Source organism: Hordeum vulgare, chromosome 3H (assembly GCF_904849725.1).
Source record: "Hordeum vulgare subsp. vulgare chromosome 3H, MorexV3_pseudomolecules_assembly, whole genome shotgun sequence".
NCBI lineage: Eukaryota > Viridiplantae > Streptophyta > Magnoliopsida > Poales > Poaceae > Hordeum > Hordeum vulgare.
Window position 1 is genome coordinate 519,827,303 of NC_058520.1, and position 17,794 is coordinate 519,845,096.

Genomic DNA, 17,794 nt, shown 5'->3' on the forward strand with positions numbered 1-17,794 from the left:
GCACACCCACTAGTTTTCTTTAAGAGCTTTCACATACTCTTAGCTCTAGTGCATCATTTGTATGGCAATCCCTACTCATTCACATTGATATCTATTGATGAGCATCTCCACGGCTCATTGATATGCCTAGTTAATGTGATCATCTTCTCCTTGTTTGTCTTGCAACCTCCACCACACTCCACACCACTTATAGTGCTAAAACCATGGCTCACGCTCATGTACTGCGTGAGAGTTGAAAAGGTTTGAGAAAGTAAAGGTGTGAAAACAATTACTTGGCCAATACTGGGGTTGTGCATGATTTAAATTCGTTGTGCAATGATGATAGAGCATAGCCAGACTATATGCTTTTGTAGGGATAACTTTCTTTTGGCCTTATTATTTTGAAAGTTCATGATTGCCTTGCTAGTTTGTTTGAATTATTATTGTTTCCACGTCAATAGCAAACTATTGTTTTGAATCTAATGGATCTGAACATTCACGTCACATAAGAGGAGTTACAAAGGACATCTATGATAGGTAGCATGAAAGCATCAAAAATTCATTCTTTATCACTTCCCTACTCGAGGACGAGCAGGAGTTAAGCTTGGGGATGCTTGATACGTCTCAAACGTATCTATAATTTTTCATGGTTTCATGTTGTTATCTTGTCATCTTTGGATGGTTTATGTACCTTTTATATCTTTTTTGGGACTAACTTATTAATTCAGTGACAAGTGCGAGTTCCTGTTTTTTCTGTGTTTTTGGCTCTTTTCAGATCTGATTTTGGAAGGGAGTCCAAACGGAATAATATCCCCGAAATAAATTTTTCCCAGACGGAAGAAGATCAGGGGGCTTGAGGGCCAAGCCAGGAGAGCTACAGGGGGGCCCACAAGCCCTGTAGCCGCCACCAGGGGGCGGCGGCTAGCAGGCTTGTGGCCTCCCTGGCGCCCCCCTGACCTAGCTCCTTCGCCTATATATTCCCTAAAATACAGGAAAAAAAATCAGGGAATCCACGAAAACACTTTTCCGCCGCCGCAAGCTTCCGTTTTCGCGAGATCTCATCTGGAGACCCTTCCCGGTGCCCTGTCGGAGGGGACTTTGGAGTTGGAGGGCTTCTACATCAACATCATCGCCCCTCCAATGACTCGTGAGTAGTTCACTTCAGACCTACGGGTCCGTAGTTAGTAGCGAGATGGATTCTTCTCTCTCTTGGATCTTCAATACAAAGTTCTCCATGATCTTCATGGAGATCTATCCGATGTAATCCTCTTTGGCGGTGTGTTTGTCGAGATCCGATGAATTGTGGATTTGTGATCAGATTATCTATGATATATATTTGAGTCTTTGCTCATTTCTTATATGCATGATTTGATATCCTTTTAAGTCTCTCCGAGTCTTGGGTTTTGTTTGGCCAACTAGATCTATGATTCTAGCAATGGGAGAGGTGCTTGGTTTTGGGTTCTTACCGTGTGGTGACCTTTCCCAGTGACAGTAGGGGCAGCAAGGCACACATCGTGTAGTTGCCATCAAGGGTAACAAGGTGGGCTTTATCGTAGATATGACATTGTCCATCTACATCATGTCATCTTGCTTAAGGCGTTACTCTGTTCTTTTGGACTTAATACACTAGATGCATGCTGGATAGCGGTCGACGTGTGGAGTAATAGTAGTAGATGCAGAAAGTATCGGTCTACTTGTTTTGAACGTGATGCCTATAGATATAACCATTGCCATAGATGACGTCACGACTTTGCGCGGTTCTATCAATTGCTCGACAGTAATTTGTTCACCCACCGTCTACTTGCTTTCATGAGAGAAGCCACTAGTGAACACTACGGCCCCCGGGTCTATTCACACCTATCGTTTCCACTTTCTCTTTTACTTCGCTTTGTTACTTTGTTGCTTTCAGTTCTCACTTGGCAAACAATCTATAAGGGATTGACAACCCCTTCATAGCGTTGGGAGCAAGCTTTTTGTGTTTGTGCAGGTACTTGTGATACTCCTTCACTGGATCGATACCTTGGTTCTCAAAACTGAGGGAAATACTTACCACCGCTGCGCTACATCACCCTTTCCGCTTCGAGGGAACACCAACGCAAGGCTCCAAAGCCACGGGGAAATCCTTTGCATATTTGCCTAGGAAGTCCCTAAAGGCGTAGTCGTAGCACAAGGATTCCTGGTGTTGTTGCTGAGGAGTATCAAGACAAGAACAGTCTCCCGTCAGCACGTGTTTCTGGCACCGTTGGAAGGTCTTTTGTTGCAGTAGCATCTATCATCCCTAATAAGCCAGGATATCACATACACCACCACTCTAAGGAACTGACGTCCTCGTCGGGCCACACGAGTGTTCCCTCTTGACATAAACGTCTGTGCTTCCAGTCCAGTACATGTGCCATGTCGTGTGCCACTACGGGTAACAAACATCATGAACAACATGACCGCACATCAGTCCGCAAACATCCGTGTAACCACGAGGGTCGAATCTGATACCAACTTGTAACGCCCCGGATACACCCATCGGCAGTCGTTATTCCTGGCAGGATCTAGACTGGCCCCACATATCAATACTAGTCTTTTCTGCGCACTTTGTCCTCACTCGTGCGCACCCGGGATCAACTTCCCGGTTGGTCATCCATCCTAGAACTACTCCAAGCCGAGCATGCTTAACCTGGGAGTTCTGTTTGAATGGGCTCCGGAAAATTCCTTATTGATATGAGTAGTCTATCATCACTAATAAGCCAGGCTATCACAGTCGCGAACGCCAAACATTTGATTTAGTTTCACTACAAACATGATTAATAATTTTAGTGCAGAAGTCTGACAAAGATAGGTGGAGCAAGCCTCCACACTCATAGTCCTTTCCAACAAATCGTCACATTTATACATTACAACCTTACTGGACTCAAATACCAACTTATAGCCATTTCGACACAAACCACAGCCGGTGACAAGATTTTTATTTATAGATGTGACATGTTGCACGTTCTTTAGCCGCACAGTCTTTCCCAAAGTAAACTTCAGATCGACCAACACCATAAACAAAAGCATGTAACCCATTTCTCATCAGCACGAGTGTAGTTCTTGCAACCTGGCAAGAAGAAACATGTTGATATCAAAATGCATATGTATATTGGCACCGGTGTCAATCCATCAATCGGGAGAATGCCATACTGAAAGAACCGTAAGAAATTTACCATACGCTGCATCTTTCATCTCAACATCGCTAATAACAACATTAGTGTTCTTGTCGTTGTTCTCATTGGACGCGATGCATATCCCAACGGTCCTTGCCTGATGAAGCCGAATGATCATGTCCACTGTGTAGATGCAATTTTCCTCTTATCTTATAGGTCTCGTTCTTCTTGAAGTTGGCAGATTGTGGGGCTTTATTCTTGCCTTCAAACTTTCCTTTGTACACATAGTTGTTCTTGTTCTTAAATCTTCAGGGTTGGAAATTCTTCTTCTGTACCATGTTGGCACTAGAATTCTCCTCATGGAAATGAGCATGTGTATCTTTCGCCCTCGCCTTCTCTTCCACATCAAGAGCGCCAATCAGATTGACAACAATAAACTCTTGCCTCTTGTGCTTCAGAGAGGTGAAAAAATTCCTCCATGAAGGAGGAATCTTGGCAATGATGCCTCCAACAATGAATTTGTCCGGTAACACACAATTGATACACCGACTAAATCTCACGAGCCTACTCAACCACAGAGCAGACATCAATCATCTTGTAATCATGATATTGCTCCATGACATACAACTCACTTCCTGCGTCTGGGACCCCAAACTTGGCCTCAAGTGCATCACACATATCCATACCGATTATGATGGACATGAAGGGATCAACAATCTTGTCACCAAGAACATTGATAACAACACCTCGAAAGAGGGTGTCTGTAGCCTTGAAAGCTTGCTCTTGTTCAACAGTGAGCTCTACCTCTAGCTTTCACTTACAGACATGAAAACAATTCATGGTAATAAGCCAAACAACTACCCTCACACACCACCTCCTATAATTCACACCCTCAAACGTAGCAGGCTTGAGAATCGCAGCAAGTGCAATTGGAGAAAAATTCCTTGCCTACACGTATCAGGTTTTTGAATTGATGAATAATCAAGGAATATTCCATTAATTTTATTCTAGAAAACAGTGGATAAAATATGAATAACATAATAGCGATGATAACCAAAACAAGCAACAAATTGTTGAAACTAGTCATGATCAAGATGATAAGAAACAAGTATCATATTCATATCAATTGCTACTAGCAATAAACCAAACGCTAATCTTGACAGAGGGGATAAAATGACATATGGAGCAGATAAAAAGGATGCGGGTGCTACGTTCGTCATGTCACCGAGGAGGTGACCCACGTCGGGGAAGTAGTCATTGTTGGGAACTCATTGGCGGGGATGTCGATGTTCGCAGCCCCGATGAATAAGGATCAAATAGTCATGCAAGGGTGCTCCCCAAAAACCTGATCATCCCTCTTCCATACCGGATCACAAGATGCGGAGTTTCGGAGCCCTGCTGTCTCACTTTCTAGTGCATGCCGAGAAGCGAGGGAAAGCGGTAGGCGGCACAAAATTTTGGAATCAGGGGTAGGAGAGCATATATGGAGCAGAAGGGGATCGACTTCTCTTATATACTTCAGGAAGTGGTAGCGGAACCGAAACACTAACGAAAAGATGGGACTAAGATATTAGTGACATTAGTGAAGAGATGAATTGAAACATTCACGACTCTCAGTTTCATTTTCCATTAGTGCAAGCGGTTTTCAACTTCCTTCTTGCATGAGAAGACGAAAGGATGGTAACACACACAGAATGAAGGAAGCGAAACCATAATACTAACGGAGCAACAAAACTGAAACATTAATGAAATCAACGAGAGATGAATGGGGCATTTACAACCATTTGGTTTTGTTTTCCAGTAGTGCAAAATATTTCAGCTTCTTTCTTCTCAAGCATGAACGTGTCACATGGACATATGGGACTTTCCTAGGAATTGTTGGATATAACAAATAGACTAAAGCCCAATAATTCCAACATGAACTACTCGGCGCATATCCTAGCTAGGTCGTTTGAGTGTGCTACTTGATGTTCTATTTTTCATTCTGCTCCAGACCTGATCTGGGAGATTTTGTGTTTTGATGTCTTAATCAATATAGCGCGCTAGTTTTGTCAAAAAAAAAAAAAAACGCCAGATTGCTCAGACCCTCATCGTTATAGCGTGACTGCTGGTTGCAGTGCACCGTACGTACATACAAAGTAACTAACTTGTCATGACTCATGAGTTTCTCGTGTGGATAATGGTTACAAGAAGAAGTTGATACTTCGTCGGGTCAGTAATGACCCTGAACTAACTGTTATTCTATGTGGTTTAACTTGTTTATTATAGGCTGGAATCAGGGAATCACTCCCTGATGAACTAAAAAAAAGGTTTGATCCCTGTACGAAAAAACCATTTCAGGCAGTTATATGAATAATCCATGCCTCAAGCACAGGTTTTTATATGCCAGGTATTAAATGAACCAGTTGTGAGCAATCATAATTGTTAGTGTTTGTTCATGGTTCAGTCGCAGTTGAACGAATCAGGTAGCAGATAAACCGACCGAAGCAGCACCAACTATTCAAGAGCAGCGGGATATAAACTTCTTTTCTTCAAAACGAAGAGCTGTCAGTTTGTTTGGTTGTGGACATCATAGTTGACTGGTCTTTGTTCATGGTTCAGTCTGTGTCCAAGTGATTTATCTGATTAATTTGCCCCGTTTTAGTTGATGGTTCATTTGCTTATAGTTGCTAGGAATCACCTAAACTTGTAGTTTCTCATGGCCATGGACAAATGCCTGTCATGCGGAGAAACCAACGAGAGCATTTTCAGCATTGCTTGGTTTCCAAACTAATTACACCAGCCCAGTCAGTCTTTCATCCACGACTGCCCTGGACTTGTTACTGAAGCTAAAGACTCGGTACTCATCCAGCACAAGTTCCAACTAAACCAGAAAAAATAAAAGAGAAAAATGATTATATTTGTTGATGAAAGAAATTTCATTGCATCGTCGCATCAATGTGATACAGCGGCACGAGTTTGCCCTCTCCTACATAACTAATACTCCCTCCGCCCCATAATATAAAGAGCATGGACGGAGGGAGTAGATACACACAGTCCAACACGGAAGATAAATGGTTATACTATAACATCAAAGATGCAACAACTCTACTACTTCAGAATCCCCTTTCTTGTGCTAAGTGCCAAGCACCCAATTCATTCCTACAGTTTGAACTTGGCAGGCCTGAGATCTCGCTCCCCATGGAGCTTTCGTTGACCTCGGCTCTGCTCCTCCTGCTCCTACCTCTACTCTGCATCCTCCGCCTACGTCGGGACACCAGGAGGCAACCGCACGCCGACGGCCTCAAGGCCTACCCCATCATCGGCACGCTCCCACACTTCGTCAAGAACCAGGACTGCCTCGTCGAGTGGTCGGCCGGCGTCGTCGCTCGTTGCCCCACGCACACCATGGTCTTCGACTTCAAGAGCCTTGGCCTCGTGGCCGGCGCCATCACCGCAAACCCAGCCAATGTGGAATACATCGTCAAGACCAACTTCCAGAACTACCCCAAGGGTGAGTTCGTGGTGTCTACCATGGCGGACTTCCTCGGCCACGGCATCTTCAACTCCGACGGCGACCAATGGCTCTCGCAGCGCAAGGCCGCCAGCTACGAGTTCAGCAAGCGGTCGCTGAGGAACTTCATTGTCAGCACTGTCCGGTTCGAGGTCGTCGAGCGGCTGCTGCCGCTGCTCTCCCGGGCAGAGCTAGAAGGCCTGACGCTGGACATGCAGGACGTTCTCGAGCGCTTCGCGTTCGACAACATTTGCTGCGTTGCCTTTGACGAGGACCCGGCGTGCCTCACCGACGATGGCCTGGGGGTGAATGGGCGTGCGGAGTTCATGCATGCCTTGGACGACGCGCAGATCATGGTCATGGCCCGGTTCATGTCGCCGGTCAAGTGGGCATGGCGGGTCAAGAAGCTACTCAACATGGGACCGGAGAGGCGGATGAGCAAGGCGCTCGCCACGATCCACGGCTACGTCGACAGAATCATCCGTGACCGCAGCGAGAGGGGAGCGGCCGGGCTGGCACGCAAGGACGACTTCCTCTCACGATTCGTCTCCAGCGGCGAGCACAGCGACGAGAGCCTTCGTGATGTGGTCACCAGCTTCATCATAGCCGGGAGGGACACGACCTCGTCGGCGCTCACTTGGTTCTTCTGGCTCGTGTCCCGCCGGCACGAGGTGGAGGACAAGATTGTGCGCGAGATATGCGCGGTGCGAGCATCCAGTGGGAGTGCGGATGCAGCCTTCAACTTGGACGAGCTGCGCGAGATGCACTACCTGCACGCAGCGGTCACGGAGTCTATGCGGCTATACCCGCCCGTGGCCATGGACTCGCGTTGCTGCCAGCACGACGACGTCCTGCCCGATGGCACGTTTGTCGGCAAAGGTTGGCAGGTCTCCTACAGCGCATATGCCATGGCGCGGTTGGAGGAGATATGGGGCGAGGACTGTACAGAGTACCGGCCAGAGCGGTGGCTGGATGAGGAGGGTGCGTTCCGGCCAGAGAGCTCGTTTAAGTACCCGGTCTTCCATGCCGGGCCGAGGATGTGCCTCGGCAAGGAGATGGCTTACATACAGATGAAGTCCATCGCCGCCTGCGTGTTGGAAAAGTTCAGCTTCCAGTTCGTCCGAGGCGAGAGCCGGCCAGGGCTTGTGTTCTCCGTGACCTTGCGGATGGAGGGCGGCTTGCCGATGCAAGTGAAGAAGAGGGGGCACTGAACAGCTAGGCATGTTCCCTTTGCCTACAGGTTGCTCCTCCCTCTTGCCTACTGGTCTTAGTTCTACATAATCAGGTTCTAGCTTGTCTTGAGGTACCATGGATTCAGGCACTCCACATCTTCACTAGATGACTCAACGAAGAGCAAGCAGGTACTGGTACTAAATATGTATTTAGAGACCATAAAAGTGTGTGTTGTTTTGCATTAGTTTAATCCACTCAACTGTATTGTAAATATGAAAAAAAAATCCAGCCCGTAGCAGCGGACGGGTATTTAGCTAGTACTCCCTCCGTTCCTAAATATAAGTCTTTCTAGAGATTTCACTATTAAACTACATACAGATGTATATAGACATATTTTAGAGTGTGGATTCACTCATTTTGCTCCGTATGTAGTCCCCTATTGGAATGTCTAAAAAGACTTATATTTAGGAACGGAGAGAGTACATGATAGCATAGGAGATAAATGCATTCCAGTGACTGCCTGAAGAGTTCAACCAAAGAGGTGTTCCCAAGACTGTAAGGGTATAGATAAGCACCAAGTTGTTCTACTGCACAAAAATACTTGGATGATAAATAGCATTCAGGTCCTACAAAGCTGTACAATGCAGCGGTCAAGATGATATACACAAAACAACGTAGCATTAAGGACTGACAACCAAAAAAGGATAAACTGTACCAGTGTTGGAATTTAGTTCAGATACCAAGTTATCAACCAAAGTAACAGGGAAAAGATGTGCAGCAATTGTTACAGATGAACATGGCTGCGAACATGGCGTGCAAAAAGAGTAAAACTTACAGCTGGAATACATAACGCCTCACATTGCGCTGTAATCAATACTTTGTCCCAGTGGGTGAGTTTGACTTTGTGCAGAGGATCTTCCTTCCTTTGTCACGTCTACGCTTCAGAACCCTTCTTCCAGCAGTAGTCCGCATCCGCCTTCGGAAACCATGCACACGGGCAAGTGACTTCCTAGATCTTGACCTCTTAGTCAGGCAGAGGGCAGCCTTTCCGGCCCTAATCTGTAGACCACGAGGTCTTCGTGTTGTTAATCTGTTGTAACTGAACTCAATTCCCAAAGATGAACCTGGCATACATAATGAAAAACATATAATAATCAGTTTACATAACCAACACTAAGATTTGACACATAAAATCTTCTTCTTGTGATATGCTTTACCGTATTATGGAGGAAAAGGCAGTTGTTACAAAAGACCTAAATCCTCTACTTCATCATTAGGTAACTGCTATAACAGATCAAAAGAGAAGCTCTACACCACATGCTACAACTAAAAACATGATTTCGCTTGGTAACCCAGAACTCGATGCAGTCCTTAATTCAATCACAGTGTCTCTCCACAGTTGCTGTTCTACATAAATCGAAATCTTGCTAAATCAAAGTTCAGAACAAACGTATTCCAACAAACTATTAGTTGCATTTGGCTGTCCTCTGAAGATTACTTTATTGTGTTTAGACATATTCTACTATATTCAATTGGTTCATTCCCCTTTTAGCTAGTTCATTTAATATAACATTGTTGATTGTTGTGCTGAGTTTAGAAGCATACAGGGTCACTTTTAACCATTTAGGTGGTAGCTAAACTGGTTGGGAATGAGCAGGTATTGAAGCTTGAGAATCTTCTTCTTGAAGTTATCTGTATATTGTTTAACTGTGGTAAACATTTTATTACATTATCAGTCTGCTATTCAGCCATGTGCAGTTGCTTCCCAAAAATTGAGTGGTAGTTAAGAAAACCTGAGCTACAATTATATCTTAAGGATCTATGAGACTTTCCATCGTCTATATGATTAAGGGTTTCAGGCCCTCGAATTCAGATACATATACTACTTGTATCCCATGTTTTTAGTTCTAATTAACAAAACAAGAACCACAGTTATATGCCAATATGTTATCTTGTTTGTGAGAATTTGCAATTTCTATTGTCTAATAAAATCGGAGGTTACACTGCATCATGAAAACAAAAAATGAAACCGGTAGAAATTGGTTGTGAGACGTTTAAGTTTGTGAATACCTGCTGAGGTACATTTTCCTTCAACACGCTAAACCAAAATCGAAGTGCCTAAATTCTTCGGTTTACAGTTTTGGACAAATACAGCAAGTACCAAATGGGATGTGAAGGAGTCCACAACTATGCAGGCTCACCCTGTCTTCAGAATATTCGACTCTTCTTGTCACTGAATTTGTAGAGCGCGCCGCAGAAAAGCTAAGAATAATACTTATACAGCACCGCCGCATTGTGCAACAGCGGAACATCCATAGTTTACACACATCTACTGGTCTACGTTTCAAACCCGTCATTTCCATCGCAGGTAACTTTCCCCTCCAACCCCAACCCCTCGACCCAATAAGACTTGCGGAAAAGTACCAACATATCAAACACATTCGATAAGGAATTCCCCTCGTGACAGAGGGAAGGAGAAGTTTCTCTCACCGCCGAACGAGGAGGCAGAGGTGAAGGCGAGCGACGCCGAGACCGCAGCCGAGAGCGAGGAGGTGGAGGCGGAGGAGGTGGAGGAGGAGGAGATGAATGAGCTCCGGAGAAACGGGGAGGCGGAGGCCCCCATGGGGCCAGCCTTATGGGGGCGGAGACCGCCGCCGATAGCCACCGCCGAGATCCTCCCGGAGTGGAGCGAGAGGGACGCCATTGGGGAGGCGAGGGCAAACGCCATTGTCTGTGCAGTTGGAGTGCGGGCTAGCCTCTCACACTCGATGCTGCTGTTATCATATCCACGGCTGGATAAGATGTCTGGGCTTCATGGGCCTTAATTTTGGGCGGCTAACCTGTTAGCAAGGCCCGCTTGTTAACTCGGGCGGGCCTCTCTCTGCCTCTGGGCTGCGTTCATCCCGAATCTCCCAAAAACAAAAAAACAAATCTCTTGAGCTCGTGTTTATTACCCTCGACTAGTATCCGTGCACCCCTCAAAAAAAAAAAGTTAAGCATCCGTGCTGTTACACCAGATGCAAAGACAAATCAAGCTCACAAACCCCAAAAATAATCCAATAGTGGGGAGGAGCATTAGGAAAATGTGAAGTGGGGCCATAGTTCAAAATTTAAAATGTCAAAGGACGAGAAGAGATAGCTTGAGGATGGTGGCAAGAACAGGGGCGGAGACAGGCCACACGCACCTAGGGCCTGGGCCCGGGGCGTAAGGCTCAACTACCTTGTTGACTATAGTGTTACTTGAGATTGTGAGGCCCAAAACCAGTGGATGTGCTTGAAGACGGCCCGGGGCGTGCTGCCGCCCTGGCTCTGCCCCTGGGCAAGAAGAAATATGATGTATGAAAGCCTCAAGAGGAAATGTTATTGGCCACTATAATAAATGTCATTTGATTCCTTTGTCATACTCTTGGTGTGGGCTGTTGTAGATAGTACGAAGTTGTAGAGAGGAAGAGGATTTGGCGCACTCGGTTGCTCCGCCTCTTCCTTATATCTATACTCTATACATTATTTGCTAAGTCAGAAAAATGTTCGTAAGTTCCAAAAATGGTTTAACCAATTTTGAAAAAAATATTTGCCAATTCTAGGAATGTTTGGCTATTCTAGAATTGTTCACCGATTCAAGATTTTTTTTAAATGTGCACAATTTTTAAAATTTATTTTGCAAATAGTATAAAATGTCCATAAGTTCAAAAAAAATCTAGATTTTAGAAAATGTTCGAAAATTTGTATAAGTGTTCACAAATTTGAAAATTGTTCACAATGTCAAATATGTGCATGAGTTTAAAAAAGTTCATGATTTTAAAAAAATGTTCACGGTTTCATAAGATTTAGAGTGATAGTTTATCTCGATGTTGCAGCAAAATATGGTCATGGCATTGGAGATTATGAATTATTCTATTGCAACGCATGGGTCCTTGTGCTAGTGACTATTAAACTAAAAAACACACCAGGAAAATTTTAAAAACCCTGAATTTTTGGGATATCAAACATGGGTGGCCAATATACTCTCGTGTGAAGTTTCAGTAATCGGCAAGCGACGTCACCACCGCCACCAACAGGCATCTTTGGGTCGGAGTTTGCGCTTATAAATGTGCATCTTGTTTTGGCTTCCTCATGCTCATGTGATTTCTGGTCGGGCGCAAGGTCGTTTGGTCCCGTGGCCGCTTTCCCGGTACCGATGGCCATTTGCTAGGTTCGGGTGCCTTTTTGCTACGACCTGGTGACCCTTATGCTTTATTGGAGCGTCGAATTTGGATGTTGGGTGACGCTTTGTCGGGTACGGGATACCTATTGCCGGGACGGTGTAGCCCTTGTGCTTTGTTCGAGATGAGGAAAGGTCGGAGAATACAAATATATATCACAGACTATTTTCCTGCTCAAGCAAACAAGCTGACTGTCGCCAAACAAAGCTATGGGGTTATTCTCGTCAAGTCAAATACCAACACAGCACGAATGCAATCATTTGGAAACAATTGAGGAAAAAACCCTCCAAATAGTTCACTTAATTTCTGGTCTTCAACTGGTCTCTGCTAATTCACGCAACAGGTCATCTAGTTCTACTAGCATCAAAAGCTAGTCCAATGACGAACAAAAATTCCCATGGAGGCGGAAACATTCACATCGAGGCACTCAATTAAGGAGGCATGGGTGCCACGTCTTTGGTTATTGGAGATGAAAGGTACTCTATTAGCAACACAATGCAAATTTATTATGCATTATGCAGATGTGATGACAGTGGAGGCTATGGTGATGAGAGATGGTCTAAATCTTATGAACAATGTGGCCTTCGAATGTGTGGAGGCGTAATTGGACTCCCTAAATGTGATCAATTTCTTTAATGGACAAAATAGGTGGTGGATGCAGCCAGTGGCGTATCGAGGGGGCGTGCGAGGTGTGCCATGGCACACCAAGATGTTTGGAAAACATTTTTGTCCCATGTAAAAATGAGCTGATTTTTAAGGCATGTGCAAGCTAATTGAAATAGAACTCATCAACAACAAGAAGCTACGCACGAAGGGCATCCTCTCACGTATGCCACGTCCACGATTTTACTATGGCAGGATCTATCGCAGGATAACACCTCCCCAAGGTAAATACGTCCCACGTCTCTCTCATCTCCCCTAATAATAAAGCGTGGAGCGTTTCTGTCGTCCGTCGTGGTTATTTTACAAAAACACCCCTCGCTTTTCTAGTATTCAACCCGCGGTCCTTTTTGAGTCAAAAAACGAATCGTTTTTTGCATTTACAGAAAACCCCCTTATGTTCTCCACCACCGGTCCCTTATCCGTGCGCGTTTCTCCACCACAGGGGGCGGCTGGCCGCGGCGGGGGAGCTGGGCCACGCGCTGGAGGCCGTGCGCTGGCCCAAGCCCGCCCCGACGTGCTCTACGTCAACGTCGGCGACGGTGACTCAGACCACGCGGGCGAGGGATGCGGCGCGCCAGAAGGCCCTGGTGGCCGGGTCGCCGAGGACGCGGCGCACGCCCCATGGCGCGCGGAAGGCGGCCTCCAGCATGGCGCGGTCGGAGGCGACGGCGCGTCAGAGCTGGCAGACGCAGGCCGCCCGCGCGACGTCCGTGGGCGGGAGCCGGTGCTGGACCGCCCGCAGGAGGTCGGCCGGGAAGTCGTGAGCGCTCATCGGGGACGGCACCTCCGGATCGGGTTTGGCCGGGAGGGCGCGGTCTCCGGCGCGGCTGGTCATGGCGACTGGAAGGAGGAGAGGGAGGATCGCGCGGGTGGATGGATGAGGGGGAAGAAGGCGGCGTGTGCGGTGGCGCGGGGCGTGGTTGATTGGTCGGCAAGGGAGACGGAGATGTGGTTGGTCCTCAGGAGCGGTGCGTGCACAACTCCCGGACCGCCTGCTGCTGGCCACGGAGAGGCTCCAGGAGGGCGCGACTTCGGAGAGCAGTGCGGGCTCCCCGCTGTACACCTCCCTGAGGGCCATCATACCCGCGGGGGAGCAGCAGCAGCAGCAGCAGGCGGTGGCGGCAGCAGTGGCCTCTGTTGGAGATGACGCAAAGCGGAAGAGCGGGAGGCGGAGCCGGATGATGGACCTGGGGAAGAAGATGGGGGACAAGCTGGAGGAGTTCGCGCCTTCGCTTGTGTCGGCCTTGACATCGACGGGGACTTCGGCGAGCTCCGCCTCCGCGTTCGCGACTTCGCCTGTGTCGTCCTCGACATCGACGGGGATTCTGGCCAGCTCCGCGTCTACTATTTCCTCCGTGCCCTTGGCTTCTGTGCTAGCTCCATCCTCCTACTCTGTGTCCGTGACTCACGCACAGACATCCCCGGGATTGGCGTCCCCCTCTTACTGCTCGCCAGCACCCACCACGGTGGCGTCTTCTGCGCCGGCATCCACCACGGTTTCTAGGGCCGTCGTCGTCGCTCCCTTGGCGCCCGAGGCGTCGATATCCTTACGCCCCTCGACGACGCCCTTGGCTGCCCAAACGTGCTCGTCCTCCATGGCTTCCTCGGCCGCGGAGGCACCGCTGATCACCTCGTTTGCACCTCTGTCGTCCTCGACGGGTACTTCGGCGACCTCCGCTTCTGCCCTCGCTCCGTCAGCCTCTTCTTCTTCAGGTATGCTTTCTTGTTCCACCGAAAGAATCTGGTCATGCTCTGCTACTCGTGTTGTACTCTGTTTATTTTCCAGAAAATGGATGTGTTGCATTGTATTTGTACCAAGTATGCCTATTGCTTGCCTTGTTCTGTAGCCAAGGAAAACATATAACTGAATGAACTTGGGTACTAAAAGGAGAAACCAGTTCGTGCTTTGGTTGTATGTATACATATTCTTGGATTCATCCCAACTAAAATTTGCATTCTACAGTACATTTTTGCCGGTCGGTGGTGGGTACTATATACTAATAATATGCATTGTACAGTATATTATTATGCTAATAATGTGCCTAATAGTTATGTGAAATTGATCGATTCGACTGTCTTTTAGTACTGAAGTTGTCTACATATATGTTCAAATGTTATCGTCAGACTTTAGCTTGTGGGTTGGTAATAACTATACTGCTGTTAAGTTGCCTTGTCTGATATTCCACTTGTAATTACTTGCCAACCTGTAGTGCTGGATTGCCTGCCTTAATTACATGATGTCGATTATATCTAATCAGTATACAACTATACATACACTGTTTTTCTGCAGTTATGCTACCAATTGGATTGGAAATGAACATAAATCAACCAAGTAGTATATGTTGACATGGCTTTATACTGCTTTTCAGCTAGGCAAGTACAAATCAGTGTCATCGTCATGCATGGAAGAAGCACTCGACCGACCTTAATTGCAGGCTTACACTAACATGTAAACAGTTGTGTTGCTTTCATACTTTGATCAGGAAGTTAGTTGATTAGCCGGGAGCAGCAAGCGCGCATCATATTATTCTTTCATGCATGCGCTAGAAATCCCGACTGAAAACATTTCCTCTACTTTCAGCCGCAGGTTTCCGATTCGCACGCTAGGCGGTATGTCTTGTTTCGCTCTTGATGATCTCACATTGTTGTAAATGGGGCTAATTTTGTGCTGTTTTTAACATGTGAACCGGATCGTCCATTTATGCATGCAGATCTAATGATCCGGAGGAGGAAATCGCTGCGCGATGCCACTATACATCTTCTTGTGTGGATGACGCAATCTTCAAGCTCAGTGATGATGTCTATGTGAAGGTGAACCATTTGCACTGAGTTCTAATGGTTATTACTTAGTTCGTTCATTATATTTATTACTTGTACCGATTCTTAATGTACTGCCATTATCTTCTTAGCTAGAAGGTTTGTACATGATTGCAGCGTATTAACATGATTAATACAGTTTGTGTTGCCATTTTGGCTAAGTTGATTGATGAAATGTTGTGCTTCTTTTGTTCCTGGCATGCTGTTAGCTTCCACATTCAATTTGTGACAACAAAATGCATTCACTCAGGATACTGTACTATGTATACCAATAAAATTTGCATATAAACTAAATTCTGTTAGATGATGCATGGTGCGTGATTAAAGACGTGCATGTAATAAATCAACTTCTGAATTTATTGATTGTTGATTGTCAAGGTTCTAGGTTAGTACATTAGGACTACAAGTTTGTCTTCTTTGGTCCCTCTTGCACCATATATACCGAGAGGCTTTATCATTTACTCTGAAAGATTTTGTTAACCTTTTTCACGTGTTTGAATTCACTCTGTGGTCATGTGTTCTTAAATTATATCTTGATCCTTCTAGCTATTAAGTGGTTTCTTCCTGATTTCGCACCATACAGCTCTCTTTTCTCGTGTTCATCCTTCATTTAAAATGTTTAAATTTATTGTCCCATATTAGCATGTGTGAATCTGATCTGTGTTTCTTCGAATTTTAAGAAATGTCATGTATAATGTTCAAGTTTTTTTTTCGTTTGCATGAACGGTATAATTCAAAATAGTTTGTATGCTATCATTTTCTATGCATTCGCCTTCTAACAAGCTCTGTTTTAACGAAGTTTTCTAATCATGCTATTATTTTGAGTGACTGCAGGCTGGTCCGAATGAGGAAAACTACATTGGCCGGATTACATAGTTTTTTGAAGGGACAGATAATGGATTATATTTCACATGCCGTTGGTTTTTCCGTGTGGAAGATACGGTATGTGTCATGGAGGTGTTTTTTTCCTAAACAACAATTCAGCATCTGCCTAAGGCAAATTTGCAGGTTATCTCACAGGAGTTGCTGGATGTCCATGATCATAATCATGACCCAAAGCGTGTATTCCTTTCAGAGGAAAAGAATGACAATGTCATTGAGTCAATAATTTCTAAAGTAAATATCATTTATGTTGATCCAAGTGTAAGTTATTTGTTCTTTCTTTCAAGCAAAAGAATTTTTACCACATAGTAGTTGTCATGCTACTACTGATCTTTTTGTTGTTATTTTGTGAAACATTTACAGAAGACACCTCAAGAAAGAGATCAGTTAATATCAAATTCTGATTTGTATTACGAAATGTCTTACTCGGTTGCATATTCAACATTTGAAACTATTCCAGCAGGTAACCATCTCTGGAATTACTTAGATCTGTTGCAATCATAATATGTATACCACTTAGTTTATTTTTTATTACTTGTAAGCATCTTAAAAGATATATAGACTTGGATGGCGTGATCATGAACTTAACTGAACTTGTACAGGACAGTACTGATTTAATACATCTCAATTAGTACAACTTGTACAGGACAGTATTGATAAACATTGTATACCATGAAAAATCATGTCATGTTTATTTTGTTGTAGAAAATGATGGTGCAACAGACAGTGAAGTAGCATCAGATATTTCCTGTGAAGAGGGGAAACCAGTGGCTGACCCTGCGGCATCATCTAGTGCACGAAGGGAAACAACAACTCTGCTGGATCTTTAATCTGGATGTGGTGCCATGTCAACCGGGCTTTGCCTGGGTGCTGCATTGTCCGGCATAAATCTAAATACTGTACGTTTTGTGACTATGACGTCCTAATACTTTAGCTGACCCTGAAGGTATCATAACTGACAATCTTAATGTTGTTCTTGTGCAGAAATGGGCTGTGGACATGAATGAATATGCTTGTGAAAGTCTAAAGCATAACCATCCTAGCACCCAGGCGCCTAATGCAAACATATAGATACAAGTTCATAAGTCAGGAGCAAATCCTTTTTCCGGTCCTAAGATAAAATTTATATTTCCAATTGTTACATCTATTACTTCTTCTTAGTAAGTTGTTGGTTATTTCCAAGAAGCAGTTTAAGTAGCAAGTTTTCTCGTTTGTTGGTCGTACAACACTAACACTAATTAACAGCCAGCCATGACCATCGATTTTATTTTATTTTAGTTTCCTATTATTTTTCTGGCTAAGTGAAATATATCTGAAGCTATTTACACCCGGCGCAACGCACGAGCCCATTGCAATGTGGTTTTTAGTGGTATTATTTCAGGTGTCTAAGCCTATATTTATTTTTTTACACCCGATGCAACGCACGGGCCCTTTTGCTAGGATTGCAGCAC

The 17,794-nt window shown here is 45.1% G+C and overlaps 3 protein-coding genes and 1 long non-coding RNA gene across 4 annotated transcripts; 3 read left to right on the forward strand and 1 right to left on the reverse strand.

Annotated features, from left to right (window-relative positions):
- Positions 1-6,027: 6,027 nt before the first annotated feature.
- Positions 6,028-8,050, forward strand: LOC123444631 (cytochrome P450 94B3-like). Its single transcript, XM_045121419.1, has one exon. The coding sequence runs from the start codon at positions 6,123-6,125 to the stop codon at positions 7,815-7,817; it is 1,695 nt and encodes a 564-aa protein (XP_044977354.1). The 5' UTR covers positions 6,028-6,122; the 3' UTR covers positions 7,818-8,050.
- A 431-nt stretch (positions 8,051-8,481) lies between these two features.
- LOC123444633 (50S ribosomal protein L34, chloroplastic) lies at positions 8,482-10,546 on the reverse strand. Its single transcript, XM_045121421.1, has 2 exons — positions 10,270-10,546; positions 8,482-8,903 (listed from the first exon to the last, which is right to left on the reverse strand). Exons 1-2 carry the CDS (start codon positions 10,505-10,507, stop codon positions 8,650-8,652), a joined length of 492 nt encoding a protein of 163 aa, XP_044977356.1. The 5' UTR covers positions 10,508-10,546; the 3' UTR covers positions 8,482-8,649.
- A 3,276-nt stretch (positions 10,547-13,822) lies between these two features.
- Positions 13,823-15,009, forward strand: LOC123444634 (mucin-5AC-like). The gene is made up of 2 exons (XM_045121422.1): positions 13,823-14,357; positions 14,935-15,009. The coding sequence occupies exons 1-2, from the start codon at positions 13,823-13,825 to the stop codon at positions 14,988-14,990; spliced, it is 591 nt and encodes a 196-aa protein (XP_044977357.1). The 3' UTR covers positions 14,991-15,009.
- A 90-nt stretch (positions 15,010-15,099) lies between these two features.
- On the forward strand, positions 15,100-17,782 carry LOC123444635. Its single transcript, XR_006631013.1, has 7 exons — positions 15,100-15,254; positions 15,356-15,455; positions 16,296-16,403; positions 16,470-16,604; positions 16,707-16,806; positions 17,049-17,242; positions 17,328-17,782. It is a non-coding gene; the product is annotated as an uncharacterized LOC123444635 (long non-coding RNA).
- The last annotated feature ends 12 nt before the right edge of the window (positions 17,783-17,794 follow it).